The following is a 19,180-nucleotide window of genomic DNA, read 5'->3' as shown; positions in this document are numbered from 1 at the left end:
GAGAGAGAGAGAGAGAAACTAAAGTTTCTTTGGAAAAGAATGAGGAATGTAGCATCCTTGGAAAAACACCTTGGAAACCACCCAGTATTTTATACTACAAAGTCCTGCCCATACCCTAGTAACTTTTTTTTTTTTAAAAGATTTATTTATTTATTTGAGGCTGCCATACCCAAGGGAGAGCTTTGTAAAAGCTGGTTGTTTAAACTCCTAAAGTGTTATAGAGACATCTATTTATAATTGGGAAAGGAAGACTAAATCAGCATGGACATTTTTTAAAGAAAATTTTCACTAATGTAATATGATATATATACCTGACTTTTCTTTAACTCTACATTGATAAGACTACTTGTTAAAAGTCATATATCACTTCTAAATAACTTCAAGCTTAAATTTCTTTCCACATTTATCTAATACTTTCCTCACATAAAAATAAATTGCAGATAGTCTTCCGTTTTGCTAAAGTCTTACAGTGAACTGAAGTATTCAATTTACCAAAGTAGGATTGATTCTCAGAAGTAGTTAACAAGTAAACATATATGAGAATGTTTACCATCCATATATTGTGATTTTATTTTCTAGTAAGCAAAACATGCCAGTACTAGTGGAAAATATTTTGATTTTACAGAATGATGAGCAATGTCCCAACAGGCAATGATCCATTTCCATCTTTTCCCACAAGAAGGCTGTTCAGACAATGCTGACGGGATCTGAATATAACAAAGATTTTAAAAGAAAAGCACATCTGCATTTTGAGTATAAATTTCCTATAGGATGCCTTCTTTTCAGGTTTGTATTTTAGTCTATAGTCTGGCATAAAACCTCAACTTTTTTTTCTGAATCTGTACTCATTTATAATTTTTAAATCAAAAAATTTAAGCCAATATATTAGCATTTTCAAATATAACATTTGCATTTTTATTATTTTAATAGGTACATAGTTTTCTTATTTAAATACAAGGGTACTTCAAAAAGTTCATAGAAAATGGAATTAAAAGATGTTTGTTTCAGTGCAAAAAATACATGAAAAGGGAAATACATTTTTTTAAATATTTATTTATTTAGTTGAGAGGCAGAGACAGAGAGAGAGGTCTTCCATCTGCTGGTTCACTCCCCAGATGGCTGTAAGGCCAGAGCTGAGCCAATCTGAAGCCAGGAGCCAGGAGCCAGGAGCTTCTTCTGGGTCTTCCACGTGGGTGGCCCAAGGACCTGGGCCATCTTCCACTGCTTTCCCAGGCCATAGCAGAGAGCTAGATTGGAAGAGGAGCAGCCGGGACTTGAACTGGAGCCCATAGGGGATGCTGGCAGTGCAGGCAGTGGCTTTACCCGCTACACCACAGCACCAGCCCTGGGAAACAAATTTGGTAGCTAAATAGTATAGTAAGTGAAATGAAATTTTTTCTAGAATTATTCAAGTGCAGATTTGAGCAGGCAGAATTTTCACTGAATTGGAAACAGGAAAATGGAAATCACTGAGACAAAGGCTTGAGTCCTGGCTGTTCCACTTCTAATCCAGCTCCTTGCTAATGTGCCTAGGACAGCAGTGGAAAATAGCCCTTGTACCCACATGGGAGACCTGGAAGAAGCTTCTGGCTGCTGGTTTCAGCCTGGCCCAGCCCTAGTCATTGTGGCCATTTGGGGAGTTAACCAGTGGATGGAAGACTGACCTCTTTCTGTAACACTGACTTTCAAATAAATAATAAATCTTTAAAAAAATCCTTAAAAAATGACTACAGTCACACCAAGTAGAATTTCTACAATCTCAGAGCCAGGACAGACTCTCCTGTTACAGGAAAATGTAAGCTGGAGAACCCCAGCAACCCTCATCTCTACTAGTTACCTTAAGTCCTCACTGATACCGTGCCCTGCTTTGGGAATGACCTGTAGTCCACACAGCTGTGCTCTTGCTCTTCCCATAGAAGAAACTAATATTGTATTCATCTCCATGGCTGAGGTGCCATGGTGCTACACCATCTTGGAACTGGAACCATTTAGCTCTTTGCACTACTTCTGGGGACTAAGAAGCCATTGTAGCCCTCTACCCCTGGAGCCTTGTTGCTGCTGTTACAAGCTACCACCTGGGGCCAAGGCTACTCAGCAACAAATCCTCTCCGAACCAAGTTGCCAAGCTACAACAGAGCTATTTCATGTCCCCAGATCCTAGCTAATGGTGCACCCTTGTGGCCTGGGATGACTTAGCACCCTGCCTATGGGAAAGAGAGATGTGTCTAAGCTGTGCAGCCGTACCTCCAGGGGCCAGAATAACAGAATAACTCCAACTGCAGCCTCAGCTGAACTGTGCAGTCATGCCTCCTGGGGTTGAACTGGTATAGTGTCCTGCTTCCAGGAACCAGACCTGTAACTGCACTGTGAGATGCCTCCCTGGGAAGTTGTTGAGGTACCTCTTTCCCTGAATATCAGAGGCATCACTGTGACATCTGCCTCCCAGGGTGTGAAGTCACCACTGTGCTGCCCTTTGCTACTCAAGGCCAAACTGCTGCGGTGTCCTGCCTTCCCCAGGATCATCCATTGTGGCCATCTGGGGAGTGAACCAGTGGATGGATGGGATGTTGCATCCCATCTCCTAGGTCCTGAGCTTGAGAAGACACCTGCACAACCAGCTTTTACTATGCCCTTATTATCCATTATAATAGTGCTAGAAAATATTATCATTATTTTAATGTAACCTAAAGTGTAATCGCATTAGCTTATTAGGCAACTAGTAGTAATAATAAGCAATGCTAAGTGTCTTTGACTTTATATATGTATTATGTTAGATGTTGAGCTAAGTAATCCAGTAACTACATTAAGTTGATTACACTCCCCCTTCCCTCCACCTGGCCAAATGTGACCCAACCCTGACCCAGGTCCAGGAATGTAAAAGGGAGGTATAAAGCTTGAGATAATCAGCCCCTACCCTGGAGTCCGCGGCAGGTGTCAATGTTGGGACTTATCAGAAGTGTCAACTTGATCTATAGCATTCCCCTAAAGCCTGCTTGTTCATGATAATAAAAGCTCTGTAAGAATTGGGCTTGGGGCTTCTCGGGGGTGTCCTCTCCTGGAGGCACTGAGAGGCCAGGTTCGAACTCGTAATAAAAACGACCCTGCTAATTGGCTTCAACTTCGGTGTCTGGTGGTGTGATTTTCGGGGGACCACGGACTGCGGGCATAACAAGCCATAGTTGCACCCTGCCATTCCTTGCTCCATGCTGCTGCTTCAGTCTTTAAGAGCCTGGGTTACCGCAGTGTTCTGTGTCCCACTACCCCAGTGTTTGGATCACCAGTGAGCAGTGCCTTGTCCCTTGGAGCCTGAGTTGCCACTGAGCCTTTATATTCCTGTAATGTGTACGGCTGCTGTGCCTGGGTCCCAACCTTCCAGGGTACTTCTTTACTCCTGGGCCAGGCTGCTGCTACATTCTGCCCTCCAGGGTCAAAGTCACAGTAACCCCTCTTCTTCTTGGGCCCAAGCTCCTAGGGGACACTGTAGAGGTCAGATCCTGACTCTGTGGGCAATCTGCATCAAATCCGTGCCTTGGTGACTGTACCATTATCGTGGGTCCCAGATGCTACAGTAATTCCTCAGGCTTCTGAGTCCACGCCTGGACTCTGCTTTAAATGGCACACATCCTAGAGTCCAAAAACCCAGGACTACCTCTAGGATATATCAGACTTGGCACCAAGACCTTAGCACCTCTTAGGTAAGGCTCCCTAGCAAGGGAAAAATGAATACAGGAGGATTCCAATAGTTCTTCCACCAAGGATCCAACAGCTCATGCTGCTGCTGCCTTCATCACAAACTTCTGAGCCTAAAACACCAGGCTCCCTGCAGTCTTCCCTGCTCTTGACCTCATCTGATGGAGTTGTAGGGAGACCACTTCACTGCACCAACCCAGAAACACACCTGCCATGTTCAACCCCAAAATCACCCTCGGAGTCACTTGCAGGTGAAAATCTTCCCCTATGGAAGTTAATCTGTAACGTGAGGAAATGGTGGCTGCTTGATCAGATGTGAGAACATCGAGACAAGGACATGGAAGCATAAAACAAAACAAAACACCAATAAGAAAACAGGACATCAGTAACAGTCCTCAAAGAAATAGAGATCTACAAATTATCTGAAAAGAAACTAATCATTGTCTTAAGGAAGCTCTGTGGTATACAAGAGAATGTAGATGGGCAATTGAACAAAATCAGGGAAACAGTTCATGAATAAAATGAAAAATTCAACAAAGTTAGAAACTAAAAACAGATCCAAACAGAAATACTGGAGTGGAGGAATACAGTGAACATGCACTGGGGAGCCTCAACAGCAGACTCAATTAAGCAGAAAAAAGAAATTGTGAACTTGAAGGCAAATCTTTTGAAAGTATGCATTCAGAGGAAGAGGGAGAGAAAAGGAAAAAAGAATGAAAGAAAAAAAGTAAAAACCAAAATATTCTAAAAGATTTTTACACCACTAAGCATATCAATATATACATTATGGAAATTATAGAATGAGGAGAGAGAAAAGGACAAAAGCTTATTTAAAGAAATAAAAGGTGGGCCGGCGCCGCGGCTCACTAGGCTAATCCTCCGCCTAGCGGCGCCAGCACACCGGGTTCTAGTCCCGGTTGGGGCGCCGGATTCTGTCCCGGTTGCCCCTCTTCCAGGCCAGCTCTCTGCTGTGGCCAGGGAGTGCAGTGGAGGATGGCCCAGGTGCTTGGGCCCTGCACCCCATGGGAGACCAGGAAAAGCACCTGGCTCCTGGCTCCTGCCATTGGATCAGCGCGGTGTGCCGGCCGCAGTGCGCCGGCCGCGGCGGCCATTGGAGGGTGAACCAACGGCAAAAGGAAGACCTTTCTGTCTCTCTCTCTCACTGTCCACTCTGCCTGTCAAAAAAAAAAAAAAAAAAAAAAAAAGGTGGGAACCGGCGCTGTGGCACAGCGAGTTAACACCCTGGCCTGAAGAACTGGCATCCCATATGGGTGCCAGTTCAAGACCCAGATGCTCCACTTCCAAACCAGCACTCTGCTATGGCTTGGAAAAGCAGTGGAGGATGGCCCAAGTCCTTGGGCCCCTGCACCCACGTGGGAGACCCGGAAGAAGCTCCTGGCTCCTGGCTTTGGATTGGCGCAGCTCTGGCCATTGTGGCCATTTGGAGAGTGAACCATCAGATGGAAGACCTGTCTTTCTCTCTGTCTCTCCTCTCTTTGTGTAACTCTGACTTTCAAATAAGTAAATAAATCTTTAAAAAAATAAAAAAAGGTGAAAACTTTCCCAACCAATAAAGAAACTAAGGCACATGAAGGAGAACTGACCTGCCCAAGGTCGCTCACTCAGGCACATTGGGCAGGGAAGAGGGGAGGGAGGGAAGAGATACCTAAATAGTGAAGATGATAAGCCATTTGGTAGATTCGGAATCTGCTAGATCCCCTAAAGCACTAAAGATCCCAGATTCACTTTTATGATTTTAAAAATCAGTTGTACTGAGCCGGCGCCGTGGCTCAATAGGCTAATCCTCCACCTTGCGGCGCCGGCATACCGGGTTCTAGTCCCGGTCGGGGCGCCGGATTCTGTCCCGGTTGCCCCTCTTCCAGGCCAGCTCTCTGCTCTGGCCAGGGAGTGCAGTGGAGGATGGCCCAGGTGCTTGGGCCCTGCACCCCATGGGAGACCAGGAAAAGCACCTGGATCCTGGCTCCTGCCATCGGATCAGCGCGGTGCGCCGGCTGCAGCGGCGGCCATTGGAGGGTGAACCAACGGCAAAGGAAGACCTTTCTCTCTGTCTCTCTCTCTCTCACTGTCCACTCTGCCTATCAAAAATAAAAAAAAAAAAAAAAAAAAAAAAAAAAAAAATCAGTTGTACTGATGTTTAATTTATATAGTATAAGGGAGACATAGGCTCAATACATCTTGATGAGTCTTGAAAATTTCTACAGCTTTATAAACACTACCAAAATTGAGATATAGAATAGTTTATCACATTAAAATAGTCTCTTCTCTCATTCTACTCAGCGAATCTTACTTCCTCCCCTAAGCAACCAGTGGTTTGCTTTCTATTCCTGTGGCTTAGATATGAGGGTGCTTCAAAAAGTTCATGGAGGGGCTGGTGCCGTGGCACAGCAGGGTAAGCCACTGTCTGCAGTACCAGCATCGTATATGGGCACCAGTTCAGACCCCAGCTGCTCTACTTCCTATCTAGCTCTCTGCTAATATGCCTGAGAAAGTAGCAGAAGATGGCCCAAGTCCTTGGGCCCCTGCACCCACATAGGAGACCTGGAATATGCTCCTGGCTCCTGGCTTCAGATCGCCACAGCTCTGGCTGTTGTGACTGACTCCTGGTTTTGGATTGGCGCAGCTCTGGCTGTTGTGACCATATGGGGAGTGAACCAGCGGATGGAAGACCTGTCTCTCTCTGCCTCTCATCTCTCTGTGTAACTCTGACTTTCAAATAAATAAATAAGTAAATAAATCTTAAAAAAAAAAAAAGCTCACGGAAAGATGGAATTAAAAGATAAATTATTTTGGTGCATTTTTTGCCATTATTTTTTGAATTACCATTTTTTTCCTAGAACTTCATATAAACAGAATACAGCTCTATTCTCTTATGATTGGATTGGCATAATTTTATTGAGATTTACCAATGTTGTTATATGCATTAATAATTTCTTTTATTACCAAGTGGTATTCCACTGTAAGGTAATACCACTGGATTCTTTATAATTTGGGGTTACATATAAAGATTATATGAACATTTTTGTACAGTTCTCTGTTTCTATGGCATAAACACCTAGAACTGAAGTGCTGTTTGAAGGTATCATTACCTTAAAAGGAACTGTCAAATTGATTTATAATACTATCACATTACAGCTTTAATTTGGATTTCCTTGCTTACTAAAGCTTTGAACATCTTTTCTATATAGTTTCTTTTGTGAAACATCTGCATTTATGTTTTCTGTTTTCCCACACTTTAACAAAGTTGTTTAACATTCCTTACAAATTGAAGATGCAAACCCTTTGTAAGATGCACCCAGATTTTCTTCAAATCTATTTTTAATTTTCATAAGCTCTCATAAAAGTAGAGGCTTTAAATCTTAATCCCAATTTATTTTTTTGCTTTAATGTTTCAAACTCTGTGTTCTATCTTAAAGAGCTCTTCATATCTCAGAGTATAATTTGTGTCTTTAGTTTTCAGTTTTAGCTATTTTGTTCATATGGGGTTGGTATTGTGGCATAGCAGGTTGAGCCACTACATTCGAGGTTGGCACCCCATATGGGTGTGGTTTGTGTTCCAGCTGTTTCACTTCTAATCCAGTCCCCTGATAATGCCTGTGAAAAGCAGTGGAAGATGGCAGAAGTGCATGGGCCCCTGCCACCCAAGTGGGAGACGCAGATGAAGATCCTGGCTTCTGGTTTTGGTCTGGTCCAGCCCTGGCTGCTGCAGCCATCTGGGAAGTGAGCCAGCAGATGGAAGATCTGTCTCCACCCCTTCCCCGCTGTAACTCTGATTTTCAAATAAATAAATAGGGCTGTCACTGTGGTGTAGTGGGTTAAGCCTCTGCCTGCAGCACTGGCATCTGCTATGGGCACTGGTTGAAGTCTCAGCTGCTCCACTTCTGATCCAGCTCTTTGCTATGGCCTGGGAAAGCAGTGGAAGATGGCCCAAGTGGTTGGGCCCCTGCACCCACATGGGAGACCCAAAGAAGCTCCTGGCTTCTGACTTCAGATTAGCTCAGCTCCAATCATTACAGCCATTAGGGGAGTGAACCAGAGGATGGAAGACTTTTCTCTCTGTCTCTCCCTCTGTCTGAAACTGTCCCTCAAATAAATAAAATACATCTTTTAAAAAAAGAATAAATCTTAAGGCCGGCGCCGCGGCTCACTAGGCTAATCCTCCGCCTAGCGGCGCCGGCACACCGGGTTCTAGTCCCGGTCGGGGCGCCGGATTCTGTCCCGGTTGCCCCTCTTCCAGGCCAGCCCTCTGCTGTGGCCAGGGAGTGCAGTGGAGGATGGCCCAGGTGCTTGGGCCCTGCACCCCATGGGAGACCAGGAAAAGCACCTGGCTCCTGGCTCCTGCCATCGGATCAGTGCGGTGCGCCGGCCGCAGCGCGCCGGCCGCGGCGGCCATTGGAGGGTGAACCAACGGCAAAGGAAGACCTTTCTCTCTGTCTCTCTCTCACTGTCCACTCTGCCTGTCAAAAAAAAAAAAAAAATAAAAAAAATAAATCTTAAAAAATGAATATTCAGTAATTTTAGTGCCATATTAAAAATAATAATCTTTTCTCCATCAAATTACCCTGGAACATTTGTTAAAAATCAACCGACAACTTTCAGTTACAGCTCAGAGATAAGACAGCAATAAAAAGCATTGCCCCATCCCTAAAATAAGAAACCAGCTGGGTAGACTTCCACAGTTTTTCTTGAATACATGATATGTTAGTATTCACAGGGCAAAACAATAACCCAAAATCTGAGGAGCTTGGTGGCTGCAAGCCACAAGGACCAAAGCAGTTACCTAAGTGAGACAGAGAATGCCAAATGCTGAAGAAAATGACTAACAAGAAAGGGAACATACAAGGTCAGAGTTGGGAACTATAATGGAATTAAAACGCTAGGAATAAAAATGATAGTAGCGTAAATGAATAATGCCTTCCAAGTGGTCATTAGTATACTCAATATTTCCTCAACATTTCTGAGGAAAGAATCAGTGATGTTGAAGACATCATATATGTCTGTTTTACATGTACTGATGACCTTAAGATAACACACAAGTCTACAGAAACACTGGCTTCTTTGAAAAGGAGCAGTTCAATGAAAAATACCTTTCCTATATACACATGTCAGAAGGTACCTGGAGAAAGGGAATGTGGTATGGCACTCTGAACTTTGATATTTCCTGTAAAAGGTTTATTTGTTATTAGTATACATGTGGCAAAATGCAGCTGATGTCAGAATAGTATCATCTATTACAGTGATATTGAGGTCAAATACACGTGTAGAATGTCTGGTAAGTGGCATGCAAATATCCATACGACAGGCAATTTAGAAAACATTCACATACATCCAATGTTGTTGTCTAGTTTATGTAATTTATTCAAGTATTTTATTCTAGTGACTATGAATCAAATATTTCATTAAATGTTTTCATATTAAATATGAAATGACATTTTATATAAAATATCTAAAGGTGATTACTTACCTTTTTCAAATTGGTATTTTCCCTTTATCTTTGAGAGATAAAGTACGATGATCTGTTGAAACGTTCACACATTCAAAACTCAGCCATCAGATATTTAATGAGTTTTTTATAAGGGACTTCCTCCTTGCATTAAAATACTGAATTTCTTCTGGTAATATTTACCTGACTGATAAGAGCTGTGGATGAAAGCTATGGCCTTTCAGGGTGTTATCAAAGGTTTTGGTGTGACTTTTGTGATACAGACTGGGTTTAGATAGCCACAGAATTCATATTCATAGGTTTTACTAAGTAAAGCTTGGTGACTTTATGTATCAAGAATACCCAAACCTGCTGAAGTTCAGCAGAGAACAAGTTTATTTCCTTGCCACAAAAAATCCAACTGTGTATATGGAAATAGAAAATTCCATTCCAGACTCATTATTTGATCCTGTTTCTTTATCATATTTTCTTCCATCTTCATTGGAAGTAATTCCTGGAAGTAATCTCAAATACTTGAGGGACAGGTGAAAAGACTGAAAATTTGAAGGATATATGACAATTATCTGAAATTAATCTCCATATTTCACTAGAGGGTAACAATATGACCCCATTTGGATGACAGTGTGGTTAAGAGATTTAGACTAGATGTTGCATGGGGTAGAAAAGGAAATGGTGATTGGTAAATATTTTTATAGTCATTTTATGACAAATGGGGACTACCACTTGCAAGCCAAGCTATGAGTTAACTTATGGTAGGATTGTCTACCTCCTTTATCTTTTTTTTTTTTTTTTTTTGGACAGGCAGAGTTAGACAGTGAGAGAGAGAGAGACAAAAGTCTTCCTTCCATTGGTTCACCCCCGAAATGGCCGCTACGGCCGGCACGCTGTCTGAAGCCAGGAGCCAGGCGCTTCCTCCTGGTCTCCCATGTGGGTACAGGGGCCCAAGCACTTGGGCCATTCTCCACTGCCTTCCTGGGCCACAGCAGAGAGCTGGACTGGAAGAGGAGCAACCGGGACTAGAACCCTGGGGTGCCGGTGCTGCAGGCGGAGGATTGGCCTAGTGAGCTGCGGTGCCGGCCAACCTTCATTTATTTTCTGTCCTGATATACAATGAAGTCTCTGCCCTCTATGAATTTTATGCTACATAGAGAAAGCTGCTCTGTGGCTAAAGTTGTAACACATTTTATGTTTTCTTGTGCCATTTCCCTGATAATGTTTTGATTCCTTACATAAAAGTTTCACATTTTTATTACTTTCTCAGAGCCTTCCCAAAAGCATCTCCTGAGGATTCAATTCAGAATATTTCCTTTTTTAAAAATTTACTTGACAGATAGAGTTAGACAGTGAGAGAGAGAGAGAGACATAGAAAGGTCTTCCTTCCATTGGTTCACCCCTTAAATAGTCGCTACAGCCGGAGCTATGCTGATCTGAAGGCAGGAGCCAGGTGCTTCTCCTGGTCTCCCATGGGGTGCAGGGCCCAAGCACTTGGGCCATCCTCCACTGCCCTCCTGGGCCACAGCAGAGAGCTGCACTGGAAGAGGGGCAGCCGGGACTAGAAACCGGCGCCCATATGGGATGATGGCACCACAGGCGGAGGATTAACCAAGTGAGCCATGGCGCTGGCCTCCAGAATATTTCCTACATTCCTTACTTTCTGGTGTTTCCTGGTTGAATTCTCTGATATCCAATGAGACTTGCACTCTGGCTGAAACACTGGCAATAGAAGATGTATTTCAAGAATTTCTTTTTTTGTTTAAGTTCTCTGATGTTTGATATTTGCAGAGGGATTTTATTGTTTAATATATTCTTAGGAGTTCTCCTGTGTGCTCTTTTACATATCGAAAGGCTTGATATCCATTGCTAGAGCTTCCCCATACTCTTTACATTCATACAGTTAATTCTCTGTGTGGGACTTCTGATGTTCTCTAAGGCTTGATTTCTGGCTGAAAGTTTTTACACATTTATCACATTTATAAGGTTTCTCCCCTGTGTGAGTTCTCTGATGGACTCTGAGATTTGATTTCTGACTAAAAGCTTCCCCACACTGATTACAATGGTAAGGTTTCTCCCCTGTGTGAGTTCTCTGATGTTTTCTTAGGACTGACTTCTCACTGAAAGCTTTCCCACAGTCACTACATTCGTAGGGTTTTTCCCCTGTGTGAGTTCTCTGATGTCCTCTGAGGTTTGATTTCTGTCTGAAAGTTTTTCCACACTCATCACACTTATAGGGTTTCTCCCCAGTATGAGTTCTGTGATGCACTCTGAGGTTTGATTTCTGACTGAAAGCTTCCCCACAATGATTACATTTATAGGGTTTTTCCCCAGTGTGAATTCTATGATGTCCTCTGAGTTGTGATTTCTGACCAAAAGCTTTTCCACACTGGCTACACTTATAGGGCTTCTCCCCTGTATGTGTTCTATGGTGTTTTCTTAGGCCTGACTTCAGTTTGAAAGCTTTCCCACACTCATCACATTTATATGGTCTTTCCCCTGTGTGAGTCCTTCGATGATTCCTTAGGCCTGACATGTGGCTGAAAGACTTCCCACAGTCGTTACATTCAAAGGGTTTCTCCCCTGTGTGAGTTCTCTGATGTACTATAAGTATTGACTTATAGTTGAAGGACTTCCCACAGTCATTACATTCAAAGGGTTTCTCCCCTGTGTGAGTTCTCTGATGTATCCGTAGGCCCGACTTGGCACTGAAAGCTTTCTCACATCCTTCACATTTATACGGCTTCTCCCCTGTGTGGGTTCTCTGATGCTTCCTTAGGCGCGACTTCTCACTGAAAGCTTTCCCACATTCATGACATTCGTAAGGTTTCTCTCCTGGGGGACTTTTCTGAGTATGAATTACGCAGGAATTCAAAGAGCAGCAGTTTCCATATTCATTACATTCATTGGGTTTTGCTCTTACGTTAGTTCTCTGATGTACACTGAAAGTGGGCTGATAGGTGGATGTCTCTGTACGTGTGCTATCATCAGAGGATTGATCTGATGTGTGAGTTCCCTGACAGAGCAGGAGTGCAGAATTATGGTTAAGCTTTTTCCCATATGCACCGTGTTTCACCTCTGTATGAATTCTCTCATGATCTCCAATGTGTGACTTTTGGCTGGTAGATTTCCCTTTTGTGTCAGTTTTTTGAGTGGTCCTATTGAAACTATTTCCATTTTCATTAAATTCACAGTGACTCTTCTCTGGATGAATACTCTGAGAGACAATAAAGGTTGATTTAGCACATTGGTTTTCCCCAGGTTTATTCAATTTATAAGATTTCACTTTTCGGTGGGCACTTTGAGATGTAATGAGGACAGTTTTTCCAAAGAAATCTTTTCCGCTTTCATTATATTTAAAAGCTTGTCCCAAGTTCTGAATTTTCTGATGCTGGATAACTTGTTCTTTAAGACTAAGGGCTTTTATATTTTTATTATAAACAAAACCTTTCCCGCAAGTATTAGTTCTGCAGTTCTTAATATTGAGAAGCCATTTCTCACATAAGTTAAGCTCATGAGCCTCTTCTCTTGAGCAGAGGCTTTGTGGGGACAGTGGGCTGGCACCCAGGTAAGTAGCCCCTGCAGCACCACATTTACAGGGAGTCATCCTTGCAGTAAAATGGTTCATGTCCAGATTACATGAAATTTCTTGACTTGTAGTCAAGGATTTGTTGGTGAATAAAAGTGGCCACAAATATTTGTCTTGGTTTTCTGGGCTCTTCTCTGACAATTCATCAGGTTGAAAGTCTTCTAAAAATGAGAAAATTAAAAGTACTATGTAATGCTTAACAGTTCTCATGAATGGACACAGGTGAGGGGGCTTGCCAAAAAGTTCATGGAAAAATGTGCATTCTAAAAAAAACCAGCATGGACTTCAAATTTATTTTTTAAACTTTGATAAAATCCATTTTATCTATTTTAAGTTTTGTTCAAGGTCATGAAGATTTATCTGCCTGTTTTAGTCTAAGAGTTTTATAGTTTTAACTTTTTTTAAAAATTAATTATTTATTTGAGAAGGAGAGACAAAAAGAGAAGTCTTCCATCTGCTGGCTCACTCACCAAATGGCCACAATGGCCAGGGCTGGGTCAGGCCAAAGCCAGGAGCTTCTTCTGGATCTTCCACATGTGTGCAGAAGCCCAAGTACTTGGGCCATCTTCCGCATATTAGCAGGAAACTGAATCAGAAGTTGAGTAGTCAGGACTCGAACCAGCACCCGTACGGGATGCTGGTGTCACAGGCAGCAGCTTAACCTGTTATGCCACAATGCCAATCCCTCAAAACAGCTTTGCACCAAATAAATGTATCTTTTAATTCTGCTTTCCATGAACTTTTTGAAGCTCCCTCAAATTATTATGCCCTACTATGTATTTGATTTCTTAATTTCTGTTTTAGTTTCCCAGTAATAAAGTATTTCCAAGTGGCATTTTGGTACATGCTAGATGGAAGGCACATGCTAGATGAGCAGCCCACAAGAGAACCCTGGTATCTAATCTCTCACAGCCTCTCTGGGTGGGCAACAAGCATATATGTCACTATTCACTGCTGGGGAAACCAAGTGTCTCCCTTTGAACTCTTAGAAGCTTGTACCTGATTTCCCTGGCCTTCACCCCATTTTTTGGCTTGGTTGATTTTGCTCTGTATCCTTTCTGTTTGATGTGAGCCATTAATATCCCGAAGTCTTGTGAGTCCTCCTAGTGAACGAGTGAATTTTCTGACAGTATTCAGTAACTTACCTGGGGAGCTCCTGCTTAGAAATTCTTTATCTAACAACCATGGATCTTCTCCTTGTTCCAATATGAAGATAAGTCCTGGTTTTGTAAAGCAATACCCTGTAAATTGGAAGCAATTTAGGACTTGAGTTATCTGCATAGGTTTTGCTGTTTCTGAATGTGAAAGAAGGTACAGTTTCAGAAGCAAAACACTGAGGGTGTTTGTTCACTGTGTCTTTTTTGGGGGAAGTGACAACAAAAACCATTTTCTTATGCCTATAGTAATCTCCTTGGATTGCAAGCCTAAATAACATTACATTCTAAAACATATGTCTTGGGTTTCAAACAAGAGATTTCATGAGGACTTCCATAAGTGGTCATAATAAAAACTGATTTACTCCTTAAAAAACTCCAAAAAAATATATGAAATGTTATTTAGACTTTAGACAACAGGTAGTGCAGACAGAGATCCTTGAGAATGGAGAAACAAAGGAGGTAAGCTCATAACAAATAAGGTTACTGCTGAGAGATTTTCCAACCCATAGAAAAATAACATCATCATCAATAACAACAAGAAAAAAACCCCAAAATCCTCAAAACAAAACATCAAAACAGCAGGCTGACAGATTCAGTGAGTTGAAACAATGGAATTATATGTGTAGAGAAGTTGGACACTAGAATTTGTGAGATAAAATATCAGAGAAGGAAGAGCTGTACTTATAAAGCGTTCTGGAGATCTGCAGCAGGGTTTCCTGTGTGCGAATTGTGCACACACATAAGAAAACCACTTGGGCCTGGCGTAGGCGGAGCAGGTAAGCTACTGCTTGAAACACTAGCATCCCATATGGTTTGAGACCTGGTTGCTCCACTTCCCCTCAAGTTCCTTGCTGATGCGTCTGAGAAAGCAGTAGAAGATGGCCCAAGTACTTGGAGCCCTGCACTCATGTGGGAGGCCCAGAAGAAGCTCCTGGCTCCTGGCTTCCACCTGATCCAACCCTGGCCATTGCAGCACTTAGAGTCAACCACCGGATGGAAGATCTCTCTCTCTCTCTCTCTTTCTGTATCTCTGCCTATCAAATCAATCAATCAATCAATAATTTTTTTCTTTTTCTAAGATTTGTTTGTTTATTTGAAAGTCAGAGTTACACAGAGAGAGGAGAAGCAGAGAGAGAGAGAGGTCTTCCAACCGATGATTCACTCCCCGATTGGCTGCAATGACTGAAGCTCTGCCGATCTGAAGCCAGGAGCTTCTTCCGGGTCTCCCACACGGGTTCAGGGGCCCAAGGCCTTGGGCCATCTTCTGCTGCTATCCCAGGCCACAGCAGAGAGCTGGATCAGAAGAGGAGCAGCTGGGACTAGAACCAGCGCCCATGTGGGATGCCGGTGCTTCAGGTCAGGGTGCTAACCCACTGTGCCACAGTGCCGGCCCCAGTAAATCAATCTTAAAAAAAGAAAAGAAAACCACTCACAGCTGGAGGGAAAAACCAGTGAAAAAGAGTAGGCAAGGAAGCCACCAAAGCAGGTACAAAAGTAGGAAGCTTATGCCATCACATTCACAGCAGAAAACCTCCTGATTCATGACCAATTAGCCAGAACAATCAGATGTTTATTGCCTTATTAGACTGGAGGCCAAATTCGTTCTACACTAAAGTGAGCTCTGAATCCAACATAACAAATCTTAGAGTAAACCCTGAAAAGACTAATCTAATTCTAAATAATTTAACTACATTCCAGAAAGGACCCAAAATATTTAAAATGTGATGCTGGCATCCCATATAGGTTTTGATTCAAGTCCTGGATGCTCCACTTCTGATTCAGCTCCCTGTTAATGCACCTGGGGGAGCAGCGGAAGATGGCCCAAGTGCTTGGGCCATTATACCCATGTGGGAGACCTGGAAGCAACTCTTGGCTCCTGGCTTCAGATCGGCCCAGCTCCGGCTGTTGTGGCCATTTGGGGAGTGAACCAGGAGATGGGAGATCGCTCTCTCTCTGCCTCTCTGTAACTCTGCCTTTCAAATCAATCTTAAAAAAATAAGCTTAAAAACATTTTTTATAAAAAAAATTAATTACTAGCAACAGAGTAAGAAATGACATATGACAAAACCAACAGTCAAGACAATACTGTTTGAGATAGAGAGACCTACTACATAATAAGAAAGGGAATAATTCATCCAAAGGATATGGCATTTTAAAATGTCTCTCCTTCCTGCAACCCTATTTCAAAATAGCAAATCCTGATGAAACTGAAATAACCGAAGTCACACGTATAGCTCATTTCTCAATAACTGATCGAACAAACACATAAAAATATATGGAAGATTTGAACAACATTATAACAAAAAATTCAAATTCCCATCTGTAGAACACTGCACTTTCAGCATTGGGTAGACCATAGAGCCAGAAAATCAAAGTTAAACTGCACTTTAGGTCAAACAGATCTAACAGATAATTATAAAACATTCTAGCCAACAGCTGAAGAATACACATTCTTCAACAGCACATTGAACATTCTCCTGATCATAAATTGGACTACAAAATAAGTCCCAACAAATTTTTAAAAATCAAAATCATATCAAGTAAATTTCTGATCACAATGGAATGAAACTAGAAATCAGCAACAGGTAGAATGGTGGAAACTCTGCTAATACAAAGAAATTAAGCAACATGTTACTGAAGGAATTAATGAAGAAATAAAATGGTTTCTCAAGATAATCTAAAATGAGAACACAACACATAAAAATCTCAGGGACACAGCAAAAACTGTACTAAGGGGTAAAGTTTGTAGTAATAAACACATGCCTCAAAAATGTGAAGGCTCTTGGGGCTGACGTTGTGGAGCATGCTATGCCATTGCCTGTGACACCAGCATCCCATGTGAATGCTGGTTTGAGTCCCGGCTGCTCCATTTCCAATCTAGCTCCCTGCTAATGGCCTGGGAAAAGCAGCAGGGCTCAGGTTCCTGGACCCCTGCCACCTAAGTGGGAGATCTACAAGAAGCTACTGGCTTTGGCCTAGCTCAGTGCTAGCCATTGTGCCCATCTGGTGAGTGAACCAGTAGACTGAAGATCTCTTTCAAACAAACAAATAAATTTTTTTTTTTAAAGAAAACTATAGGCTAATGTCCCTAGTGAACACAGATGTGCAAATTCTGAAAGAAATATTAGCAAACCAAATTCAATGGCACATTTAAAAGATCATTCATGATGATCAAGCAGGATTCATCTCAGGGATGCAAGGATGGTTCAACATATGCAAATCAATAAATGTGATCAAACACATTAACAGAATCAAGGACAACAACCACATAATCATTTGACATTCAAAATGATAAAAATCCCTCAACAAATTAGGTATAGAAGGGATGTACCTCAACACAATCAAGGCTATGTATGACAAGATGACTGCCAGCATGCTGACTGGAGAGAGGCAGAAAGCTCTTCTCTGAAATCTGGAAGACACAGATGCCCACTTTCACCTCTTCCTCTTGACATAGTACTGCAAGTCTTAGTGAGAACAGTTAGGCAAGGGAAAGATAACATCCGAATTGGAAAGGAAAAATAAAATTGTCATGTCACAGACAAGATGATCTAATTTATAGAAAACCCGAAGATCCCACCAAAAGAATCTAAAAAAAATTTAAAGAAATCATAAATTTCAGGATACAAAATCAGCATAAAAAAATCAGGGTATTTCTATAGGCCATGGTGAACTATCTAAAAAAGATCAAGAAAGGAATACCTTTTACAATAGCTTCAAAACAATGAAATTCCTAGGAATAATTTAAACAAGGAGGTCAAACTATGCTAAAAACTATAAAACACTGATGAAAGAAACTGGAGAGGACACAAATACCTGGGAAGACATCCCATATTCATAGCCTGGAAGAATTAATATTATTAAAATGTCCAAATTACCCACAGCAATCTGCAGATTCAGTGAAATTCCTATCATTAAGCCGATTACTTTTTTCACAGTTGTAGGGAAAAAAATCCGTAAATATGTACAGAATCAGAGGAGACCCTGAATAGCTAAAGTAATCCTGGGGGTTGGGGTGGGTGGGGAGATGGAAGCATCACAATACCTGATCTCAAAATACACTGTAATGCAATAGTATAGAAAACAGCATGCTACCGACATAAAAACAGACACCTAGATCAATGGCAAGGAAGGCCCAGAAATAAATCCACACATCTATAGCCAACTGATTTTTCACAAAGGTGACAAGAACACTTGGGGAAGGACAGTCTTTTTCAATACATAACTCTGGGAAAATCGGATGTCCACATCTCTCCCTATACACAAGAACCAACTCAAACCAGACTAAAGACTTAAATATGATGCTGAACTATAAAACTAAAAGAAGCAAACAGGTGAAATGCTTCATGTGCTTCATGGCTTTGCACTGGGTAAGGATTTTTTTTTATAAGATCTCAAAAGAAAGACAAACTGGATTATGTCAACCTGAAAAGCTTCTGACTAGCAAAGGAAACAATCAAGAGAATGAAGAGACAACATACTGAAATGAGAAAAATATTTGCAACCCATACATCTGATAAGGGGTTAATGTCCAGGATATATATAAAAGAATTCAAACATCTCATCAGCAAAAACAAAATAAAAAACAAAAAAACTGATTTAAAAAATGGGCAAATGACTTGAATAAAGATTTCTCAAAACAAGACATAAAAGTGAATAATAGGTACTAAACAGTGCTCATTTTCATTACCCACTAGTGAAATGCAAATAAAAAAATGAGATATCACCACATTTCAGTTAGAATGACTTCTATCAAAAATACAGAAAACACCAAGTGTTGGGGAAGATGTGTAGAAAAGGGAACAATTATTCACTACCGCAGAGAATATAAATTAGTGCAGTTATTATGGAGAGCAGTATAGAGGTTCCTCAAAAAATTAAAGATAGGGGCCAGTGCCTTGGCAGAGCAGGTAAAACTGCCTCCTGCAGTGCCGGCATCCCATGTGGGCGATGGTTCAAGTCCCAGCTGTTCCACTTCCAATCCAGCTTTCTGCTGTGGCCTGGGAAAGCAGCAGAAGATGGCCCAAGTCCTTGGTCCCTACACCTGAGTGGGGACCCAGAAGAAGCTTCTGGCTCCTGGCTTCGGATAGGCCCAGCTCCGGCCATTGTGGACATTTGGGGAGTGAATCAGCAGATGGAAGACCTCTCTCTCTGCCTCTGCCTCTCTGTAACTCTGCTTTTAAATAAATAAACACATCTTTAAAAAATCAAAGATAGAACTATCATAAGATTCAGTTATCCTACTGAGTATTGCCCAAAGGAAATGAAGCTAGTATCTTGAAGAGCTATCTA

At 41.9% G+C, this 19,180-nt stretch overlaps 1 protein-coding gene across 3 annotated transcripts in view; it reads right to left on the bottom strand.

The window, feature by feature from the left end:
• Positions 1-9,042: 9,042 nt before the first annotated feature.
• Positions 9,043-19,180, bottom strand: part of ZNF782 (zinc finger protein 782) — a 19,814-nt gene continuing 9,676 nt past the window's right edge. For 2 of the 3 annotated variants that reach the window (XM_051818454.3, XM_089335551.1), the window contains 2 exons: positions 13,877-13,972; positions 9,043-12,892 (listed from right to left, as the gene is read on the bottom strand). In XM_051818454.3, coding sequence (XP_051674414.1) covers positions 11,046-12,892; positions 13,877-13,972 — 1,943 coding nt within the window. In that variant the 3' untranslated portion in view covers positions 9,043-11,045. The remainder of the gene's footprint in view (positions 12,893-13,876; positions 13,973-19,180) is intronic. The other variant, XM_089335557.1, reaches the window with a different exon arrangement.

Source organism: Oryctolagus cuniculus, chromosome 1 (assembly GCF_051225735.1).
Source record: "Oryctolagus cuniculus isolate XC-2025 breed Fujian yellow rabbit chromosome 1, ASM5122573v1, whole genome shotgun sequence".
NCBI classification, from domain to species: Eukaryota; Metazoa; Chordata; class Mammalia; order Lagomorpha; family Leporidae; genus Oryctolagus; species Oryctolagus cuniculus.
This window is presented reverse-complemented; position numbering and strand designations above follow the sequence as displayed.